At 41.4% G+C, this 10,301-nt stretch overlaps 1 protein-coding gene across 1 annotated transcript in view; it reads right to left on the bottom strand.

Annotated features, from left to right (window-relative positions):
- Nucleotides 1–806: 806 nt before the first annotated feature.
- Nucleotides 807–10,301, bottom strand: part of RWDD2B (RWD domain containing 2B) — a 12,435-nt gene continuing 2,940 nt past the window's right edge. Inside the window, exons 2-5 of the mRNA XM_017856321.1 lie at nt 2,979–3,205; nt 2,824–2,891; nt 2,346–2,708; nt 807–1,254 (exon numbers count right to left, since the gene is read on the bottom strand). Of these exons, the coding sequence (XP_017711810.1) occupies nt 1,020–1,254; nt 2,346–2,708; nt 2,824–2,891; nt 2,979–3,205 (893 nt within the window). The 3' untranslated portion in view covers nt 807–1,019. The remainder of the gene's footprint in view (nt 1,255–2,345; nt 2,709–2,823; nt 2,892–2,978; nt 3,206–10,301) is intronic.

Below are 10,301 nucleotides of genomic sequence, written 5' to 3'. Positions count from 1 at the left end.
TAAAAAAAAAAAAAAAAAAAAAGCCTAGAAATTAAACAAAACTGGTTTTATTTCATAAGACGTCTAGAGGCCAGGCGCGGTGGCTCAAGCCTGTAATCCCAGCACTTTGGGAGGCCGAGACGGGTGAATCACAAGGTCAGGAGATCGAGACCATCCTGGCTAACACGGTGAAACCCCGTCTCTACTAAAGAATACAAAAAACTAGCCGGGCGAGGTGGCGGGCGCCTGTAGTCCCAGCTACTTCGGAGGCTGAGGCAGGAGAATGGCGTAAACCCAAGAGGCGGAGATTGCAGTGAGCTGAGATCCGGCCATTGCACTCCAGCCCGGGCGACAGAGCGAGACTCCGTCTCAAAAAAAAAAAAAAAAAAAAAAAAAAAAAAAAAAGACGTCTAGAGATAGGCAGCGGCTGGTGTTGGGTCAGCAGCTCAACAATGTGGCAACTGGCATCTTCGTGGTTCTCTTGGTCCTTCCTTCTGTCGTAGTTCAAATAACTCCTCCAGCTCCAGCCATCACTTTGGCGTTTATGGCAGTAAGAGGGGGAGGAGGTGGCCTAGCTGCATATGTTTCTTTAATCAGGAAGCAAAGTTTTCCCAGAATTCCCAAGGCCAAAGCTGTGTCCTGAGGCCACTGAGAGTTGTTAGTTGCAACAGAGGCTGAAAGGGGAGCAATTAGCTTTTCTGGGTTCTTTAGTGAAGGCAGGTAAGGGAGAAGGGGGTTGGGAATGGCTGGCAAATTGGAGCACCAACATTACCTTTGTGGATAATTTCTTTTTCAAAATGGGCAACTGATATGTGAAGAAGTATTTAACAACAATTTTAAGGTTATAATTTGAAACTCAGTTCTGCTTTCAATCATGACATTTTTAACAGATGCATTTCAGCTATACTATTTTTTCTTGTCCCCCACTCCCCAACATTCTAGAATGGAACTAAAATAAAATTACTTAAACTTTCAAGAAAAAGTGGGGAAAAAAAATCAGAAGGCCAACAGTGACAAGATACTTTCAACTACTCTTACTGTCATTGTCCTTCTACACCAAAAAACATCTGGAAAACATCCCCACATCCTTTGGCATTTAAGAACTGATAGAGCTGACCAAAGTCCATGTGGTTTCCCCTGGCTCCATTAACACTGAACACTTTTTCTTCAAAAATGGAAAATTTCCTTTGTCTTTCCATTTCATCATTTGTACCATCAAAAGGAATGTCTTCTCGATGGCGGATTAAAATTCTCTTCCAGTTTAATTTTCTGAGTCTGAAAAGAAATTTCCAAAGTAAACATTTTCAAAATGTATAGAGCACATAAAACAGAAGTTATAAAACAGACTTTTCCTAGAAGTAGTCTACTTTTTAAAATTTTTATAACTTTTGTTTATTTAGTAGAGACAGGTCTTGCTATGTTGCTCATGTTGGTTTCAAACTCCTGGCTGCAATTGATATGCTGCCTCAGCCACCCGCAGTGCTGGGATTACAGGTGTGAGTCATCACACCCCACCCAAGGAATCTACTTTTATCTCAGAGGGATTTATTTTAATCAAATATGATTCTGGTCATAATCCCATCCCCAAACTCATTTGTTGCCCTTACTACGGCCTTGTATCAGTAGTTTAGAAATATAGGAATTACTGAATCCCAAACTATTAATGGATCTTCTCAGAAATTCATTTAGGATATCAGTAGAGAAATGAGAAGACTGGTGGCAATTCTAGTGCTTCTAGAAAGCCCCTTACTTCATAGGGCATACAGTTTGCAGCATCACTAAGATAAGGGAAGGATCAGCTCCATGGAAGTGGGGAGGGTCATAGTGTCTTGGGCAGGAGCTCAATTCTTTCAGCGTATATTTACAGAATGTCTCCTATATGCACTTGTCAGGTGAGGGGGAAAATGCTGACTACATGCGATTTCTGCCATATCCATCAACTTGAGATTGAATCCCCATAAAGATACAACCCCTGGGACATACTTATCTCCACATCTCTAATAGTCATGTGTTGCTTAACAATGGGGATACATTCTGAGAAATGTATCTTCAGGCTATTTTGTCATTGTACCACCACGATAGAGTGTACTTACACAAACCTAGATGGCACTTTTTTTGTATTTATATTTTTTCATATAGAAAAGCAAATGTCCCAGCACGATTACTGAATATCACTCTGATATTCAATAGTGGGAAGATCAAGTGCCATGTATCAGGTTTCTACATGTGCTCCATTATAATCTTATGGCACCACTGTTTTATGTGTGGTCCATTGTTAAGCAAAACATCACTAGGCAGCACATGCCTGTATCTTGTTTAGTATTAAAATTTTAGACATGACTTCACATACATATGTGAAAGCAAACCTTGACCAGAATTCTTCACAGGCACTTTGTGGGCCTTCCACACAAACAACACCAGGTTTTCCAGGCATGCTAAACCCAGACAGGGAAAGCTCCTTTGCCCACTCTAGAATATTCTTTCTTTTGCATTTGTTGTAGATATGATGGCTGTAGATCCAGAGTCTCGTGAAGATGAGGTCAACTGACTGGACTGTGCTTCCTGTGGGGGGTGAAGATGAAGTATCTCTGCTGACATAGCTAGATGCGTGTTCTCTAACCCACTCCGTGGCATTCAGTATACAAACATCTCCATGACAATGTTTTTGCAGGAATGCAGTCAGATCTGTGTTCAGCTGAGTCTGCTGGGATCTACTCAATATTACTGATCTAACAGAAAAGATATAAGAAAATAATTGTCTTGGAACAGAAAACAAATTCGAGAGTTGCTTTTATTCTCAGATTAATTTGACCTCTAAAGTTGGCCAGAACTTCTGTAACGTACCTGACAGTAATTTCAGGCAGAACTGCCGGGTATTTAAAGGGAAGAATACAGGCCAGAGAAAACATCGCCTGATTAAAGAGAAGAAGAAAAAGTGCACTAACCAATGTTTTAAGTCTCAACATGTTTCAATCCTTCCAAAAGCAAAACTGAATTACCATTGCTTCCTCAGATACATCCAGGTTCATATTGATAGTAAAGTACACTTTTGAAGATCGCCCCTCCATTGTCTTCTTTTCAATACAATCTTTCAGCTCTGCTACAGCCAGTTGGTCATTCACCATGAGCTCATTCTCACCAGGGAACATACTGGCTAGCAGGTCTAACTCAGCAAGCTGGGCCTCCGCCTGCTCTATCTCAATCATTTTTGGACATGTGTAAGTTTCTAAAGAGGTAAAGACAAGAGAGACAATTTACATATGCAATCTTAGAAGAAATGAATACATCAACAAGGGCACTTACTAAAATTGAATTTGATTTCTTCGTAAATTGTACAATTTAATTAGTCTCTTCCCCATTACTCTACTTTCAGATATAATATGCTAAGTCCTATGCTAAGACCAGCCTGGGCAACATACTGAGACCATCTATAAAAAAACAAACACAAAAAACTTTTAATAGTAAGTAGACACCACATTCTTCTGTGTCTAGATAGTTAAGCGGACATTTTGAGCTACCATAAATGGGCAATTTCATCAAAGTAAACCAATTATGTAGTCAAAAAGCTGTATCAATAATGTAGCCAGAAGAGAGGATATGACTGGTTGAAATCTAGAATGAACAGAATAAGTCAGAGAGTTTGATTATGTGAATGGTCAGTTTCTTCTTTTTAAGTAAATATTGTTTATTAGTTTTTTTTGAGACAGGGTCTAGCTCTGTCACCCCAGCTGGAGTGCAGTGGCATGATCCCAGCTCACTGCAACTTCAACCTCCCAGGCCCAAGCAATCCTCCCACCCCAGACTTCTGAGTAGCTAGGACCACAGGTATGCACTGCCACGCCTGACTTCATTTTTTATTTGTAGAAACAAGGTCTTGCTATGTTGCTCAGCCTGGTCTCAACCTCCTGGGCTCAAGCAATCCTCCTGTCTTGGCCTCCCCAAGTGCTAGCATTATAGGTATGAGCCACTGTGCATGGCATTTATTTTTTTTTTTTTTTTTTTTTTTTTTTTGGAGACAGAATCTCGCTCCGTCACCCAGGCTGGAGTTTAGTGGCACGATCTCGGCTCACTGCAAGCGCCACCTCACCGGTTCATGCCATTCTCCTGCCTCAGCCTCCCAAGCACCCGCCACCACACCCGGCTAATTTTTTGTATTTTTACTAGAGATGGGGTTTCATCATGTTAGCCAGGATGGTCTTGATCTCCTGACCTCGTGATCCACCAGCCTTGGCCTCCCAAAGTGCTGGGATTACAGGCGTGAGCCACTGCACCCAGCCCATTTATTAGTTTTTAAGAAGCAAAGGAACATAAAGAGAAAATAAATGCTAATTGTCCTGTTGCTTAAGTAACCCCTGTTAACATTAAAACATTTTAAGCATTATACATATATATACATATACATGTGAAAAATGCTGGTATAATGTAAAAATATGTACAATGTTGAGATACAGTATATATATTTAAAAGTACCCCAAGGGGTAATATATACTTTTTCCTCCTACTTCCTATCTCCCTCCCCACCAAATATATTTTGTAGATCCATTCACTGTCAACACATAGTGGCCTACCTCATTCTTTGTAAATGTTGGCTGTTATACTGAATCATGTAGATATGCCATAACTTATTTAATTCTTTACCTATTGATGGACACTTGGGTTGCTTCCACATTTTTACTAATATGAACAATCCTATAATGCAAGTTCTTTTTATATATATAGTATGGTAAACTGAATACTGTGTATTCAAGAATAAACTTATAGAGGTGGATTGTTGGATCAACAGGTACATTTTTAGTTTTGACAGATACTGCCAAGTTGCTTTCCACAAAGTTGCCATACAGAACAGAAGTTTACAATTGTACTCAGTCCCCTGCTTCTTTTCTTTAAAGGAAAATTCTTAATACATAGTTCCTTTTGGCCTAGCACGGTGGCTCACACCTGTAATCCCAGCACTTTGGGAGGCCGAAGAGGGTGGATAGCTTGAGTCCAGGAGTTTGAGACCAGCCTGGGCAACATAATGAAACCCTGTCTCTACTAAAAATACAACAAAATTACCCAGGTGTGTTGGTGTGTGCCTGAAGTCTCAGCTACTTGAGAGGTTCAGGTGGGAGGATGGCTTGAGCCCAGGAGGTGGAGGTTGTAGTGAGCCAAGATCATGCTACTGCACTCCAGCCTGGGTGACAGAGCAAGACTCTGTCTCAAACGAACAAACAACCTAAACCATAGTTCCTTTTATCAATCTCTTCTTTTACAAGTTTCAAGCTTTATGTTTTTGTTTGTTTTTCTTTTTTGAGATGGAGTCCTACTTTGTGCCCAGGATGGAGTGCACTGGCATGATCTCAGCTCACTGCAACCTCCACCTCCCTGACTTAAACAATTCTCCTGCCTCAGCCTCCCAAGTAGCTGAGATTACAGGCACCCGGCACTACCCCAGCTAATTTTGTATTTTTTTATTATTTGTTTATTTATTTATTTTGAGATGTAGTTTTCACTCTTGTTGCCTAGGCTGGAGTGTAGTGTCGCAATCTCGGCTCACTGCAATCTCTGCCTCCAGCGTCCAAGCAATTCTCCTACCTCAGCCTCCCAAGGGGCGAGATTTCAGACACATGCCACCATGCCTGGCCAATTTTTTTTGTATTTTTAGTAGAGACAGGGTTTCACCATGTTAGCCAGGCTGGTCTCGAACTCCTGACCTCAGGTGATCTGCCTGCCTCAGTCTCCCAAAGTGCTGGGATTACAGGCGTGAGCCACTGTGCCCAGCCTAATATATCTTGATTAGAAAGGATTTCTCTACTGCAAGATTATTTTAAAATTCTTCTATTTTTAAAAAAAATTAGCTGGATGAGGTGGTAGGCACTGGTAATCCCAGCTACTTGGGAGGCTGAGACAGGAGAATCGCTGGAACCTGGGAGTCAGAGGTTGCAGTGAGTTGAGATCGCGCCATTGCACTCCAGCCTGGGCAAAAAGAGTGACACTCCGTCTCAAAAAAAAAAAAAAAAAACTTCTATTTTCAATTTGGAATACATTTTCAATTTCTGCATTTAAATATTTCATCCATCTGCAATATATTTCAGTTTAAAAGGTAACAGAAGTTTCCAGCTTATTTTTGTTTTTCCAGTTAACTAGCCATTTGTACCAGTACATCTTATAATACATTTGAAATGCTTCTTTCAACATATGTTAAGTGCCTGTACGTATTTGAGTCTTTTTCTGGATTCTCCATTTTGTTATACTGATCTGTCTATAACATCATATCCTAATCCTCTTTTTTGTTTTTGAGACAGAGTCTCACTCTGTCACCCAGGCTGGAGTGCAGTGGTGCGATTACAGCTTGTTGCAGCCTTGAACTCCTAGGCTCAAGCAATCCTCCTGCCTCAGCCTCCCACGTATCCGGGACTACAGTCATGCTACCACCATACCCAGCTAATACTCAACTCTTCAAATCACTATGATGGGTTAGTAAATTGCTCCTACTCTGTCTCTTCATAGCCATCACTCTTCTTTTCTAGAATTCTTTTTTGGTATTTCCTGGCTCTTCTCACATATAAACATTAGAATAATTTTGTTAAGCTTTGAAAACAAGAAAAAATGGTAATTGCATTGCAATTAAAGATTAACGCACAAAAAGACGATATGTTTATAACATTTTTTTAACAGCTTTAATGAGGTATAATTTATATGCCATACTATACTATCGCCAAGCAAGATCTTTAAAATGTTAGCATCCCTTAAGGTTTAGTTGGGGACCTCTATCTTCTCTACTGTCTCATGGTACCAAGTATTATTGAATATTAAATGTCCACAATTCTCAAATTCTTATGATGTTCCAAATTCTTGAGCCCCAATATTTGTAAATTTAACTATATCTATATATTTCTATTGGATGGTATATTAGTCCATTTTCTGTTACTATAACAGAATACCTGAGACTGGGTAGTTTACAATGAAGAGAAATTTATTTGGCTTCTTGTTCTGGAAGCTGGGAAATCCAAGAGCATGGTGCCTGTGTTTGGCAAGGGCATTCTTGCTGAGTCATCCCATGGCGGAAGGCAGAGGGCAAGAGAGAATGACAGCAAGAGCAAGAGAGATGAAGGGGCCAAACACATGCTTTTATCAGGAACCCACTCCCACAATAACTAACCCACTCCTGCAGTAACACCATTAATCCATTCGTGAGGGCTCTGTTCTTTGAGAACTTTTTCAACCCTGCCTTGTTTCTCTTCTCCTTCTGGAACGCTGATGACAGGAAGGTTACATTGTTTGTTATATCCCTGCACATCCCTTCATCACCTCTGAAAGTTCCCACCTCTCAACACTATATTGCATTGGGAGAAAGTTTCTAACACATGAACTTTGGGGCACACATTAAACCACACAGCAGAGAGCATCTCAGTCTCAACAGGTCTAAAATAGGTCTAAATGGCCGGGTGCAGTGGCTCACGCCTATAATCCCAGCACTTGGGGAGGCCAAGGCAGGTGGATCACAAGGTCAGGAAATTGAGACCATCCTGGCTAACAAGGTGAAACCCCGTCTCTACTAAAAATACAAAAAATTAGCCGGGCATGATGGCAGGCACCTGTAGTCCCAGCTACTCGGGAGGCTGAGTCAGGAGAATGGCATGAACCCGGGAGGTGGAGGTTGCAGTGAGCTGAGATGGTGCCACTGCACTCCAGCCTGGGCAACAGAGCAAGACTCCATCTCAAAAAAATAAATAAATAAAAGTAAAATAAACTAAAATAAAATAGGTCTAAATTATATTTCTTTAATAATAACTCTATTATTATTTCTTTTCTGTTTAGAGAACCTATTTTAACCATTCTTTTAGGATAGGTCTACTGGTGACAAATCTCCTAGATTTCCTTCATCTTAGAATGTCTTGATTTCCCCTTCATTTCTGCAGAATACTTTCACTGGACACAGTATTCTGGCCTAATAGTTTTTTACTTTCAACACTTGAAAAATGCTGTGCCTTTTCATCTAGCCTCTCTGGTTACTGATGAGAAATCACTCTCATTTGAATTGTTTTCCTTTATAGATAAGGTTCATTTTTGTCACTAATTTTATTTTATGTTATTTTATTTTTGAGACGGAGCCTCGCTCTGTCGCCCAGGCTGGAGTGCAGTGGCCGGATCTGCAGTGCAATGGCACAATCTTGGCTTATTGCAACCTCCACCTCCCGGGTTCAAGTAATTCTCCTGCCTCAGCCTCCTGAGTAGCTGGGAGTACAGGCACAGGCCACTATGCCCAGCTAAGTTTTGTATTTTTAGTAGAGATGAGGTTTCACCATGTTAAAACTCCTGACCTCGTGATCCACCTGTGCTGCCCTCCCAAAGTGCTAGGATTACAGGTGTGAGTTGCCACACCCAACCTTTTTTTTTTTTTGAGATGGAGTTTTGCTCCTGTTGCCCAGGCTGGAGTGCAATGGCACAATCTTGGCTCACTGAAACCTCCGCCTCCAGAGTTCAAGTGATTCTCCTGCCTCAGCCTCCTGAATAGCTGGGATTACAGGCGTTCGCCACCACGCCCAGCTAACTTTTTGTATTTTTAGTAGAGAAAGGGTTTCATCATGTTGGTCAGACTGGTCTCAAATTCCTGACCTCAGGTGATCTACCTGCCTTGGCCTCCCAAAGTGCTAGGATTACAGGCGTGAGCCACCATGCCCGGCCCCAAATGGTTTAGGTATTTATCCTAGGCAAAAGCAATCCTAATTAGGCGATAGATTATATGGGCACAATTCTTATTTGTGACTTCTCAGAGTCTTGTTAAATCCCAATATGGAGCACTGTGAATTTCCAAGAGGGGTGTTCAGTATTCTGTCTGTCTCCAGAACAGGTTTTTCCAGGCCAAATGACATTAGCCCTCCTCTCCACAGAACAGAGCAGGATTCCTTGCTTTGCCATGTAATCACCCAAATTTAAGTAGTTTAAATATAAGCATTTAAAGTATCATAGAAGATGGTGGGTAGCCATGATAATATTTATACATATATTAACATATATTTATTAATACATCTATTAATGTTTAATTTGAAGTTTTCCTTTTCTAGTAACTGTTGGAACTGCAAATATTCCTCCCTCCTTTTATTGCAATGTTTTCTTTTTTCAGATTATTTATTTATTTATTTATTTTTTTGAGACGGAGTTTTGCTCTTGCTGCCCAGGCTGAAATGAAATGGTGCGATCTTGGCTCACTGCAACCTCCACCTCCCAGGTTCAAGTGATTCTCCTGCCTCAGCCTCCCAAGTAGGTAGGATTACAGGCATGCGCCACCACATCCAGCTAATTTTTTGTATTTAATACAGATGGAATTTCACCATGGTGGTCGGGCTGGTCTCAAACGCCCGACCTCAGGTGATTCACCTGCCCCCTCAGCCTCCGAAAGTGCTGGGCTTATAGGTGTGAGCCACCTTACCTGGCCTCATGACAATGTTTTCTTTGCTAACCACTGACTTCGTACAATGTTATATCCCACTTTTGTAACTTGATATCGTACAAACATTTGGTGGTGGTGTTTTGTTTTTTCTTTTTTTTTTGAGACAGAGTCTTGCTCTGTCGCCTAAGCTGGAGTGCAGTGGCACCATCTCTGCTCACTGCAAGCTCTGCGTCCCAGGTGCACGCCATTCTCCTGCCTCAGCCTCCCAAGTAGCTGGGACTACAGGTGCCCGCCACCACGCCCAGCAATTTTTTTTTTTTTTTTTTTTGTATTTTTTGTAGAGACAGGGTTTCACCATGTTAGCCAGGATAGCTGCGATCTCCTGACCTTGTGATCCACTCGCCTCGGCCTCCCAAAGTGCTGGAATTACAGGCGTGAGCCACCACACTCAGCCCTTTTTCTTTTTTTTTAACAAAATCCTCATACATACTTAAAATCCCTGGACTTACTGGAATTCCATAGAGGTATTTGCTAGTCTGTTTTGGAGTTGAGAAACACAGAAAACAACTTCTTGGCTGGTTATTAGAGGAAGTGCATTTACTTTGTTTTTTGTTGGAGTGGCTCTGTTACCAGTGTTTGGATTCTATTACCAGATTGCCAAGGTGCAACTCCAGGCTCTGCCACTTACCAACTGCACGACCTTAGGCAAGTGGCTTAATTTATCTGTGCTTTAGTCTCCCCAACTCCGTAACTGGGATGAGAGAGTTGCCATGATGATTAGATGAGAATTTGCGGAAAGTGCCTGGCAACAGAGTAAACTTTATGTGTGCTTGCTACTATTTTTTTTTTTTTTTTTTTTTTTGAGACGGAGTCTCGCTCTGTCGCCCAGGCTGGAGTGCAGTGGCCGGATCTCAGCTCACTGCAAGCTCCGCCCCCCGGGTTTACAAAA

This window comes from Rhinopithecus bieti, unplaced genomic scaffold (genome assembly GCF_001698545.2).
Source record: "Rhinopithecus bieti isolate Rb0 unplaced genomic scaffold, ASM169854v2 scaffold_1295, whole genome shotgun sequence".
NCBI classification, from domain to species: domain Eukaryota; kingdom Metazoa; phylum Chordata; class Mammalia; order Primates; family Cercopithecidae; genus Rhinopithecus; species Rhinopithecus bieti.
Note: the sequence above shows the minus strand (reverse complement) of the source record. Positions and strands in the feature narration are given on the sequence as shown.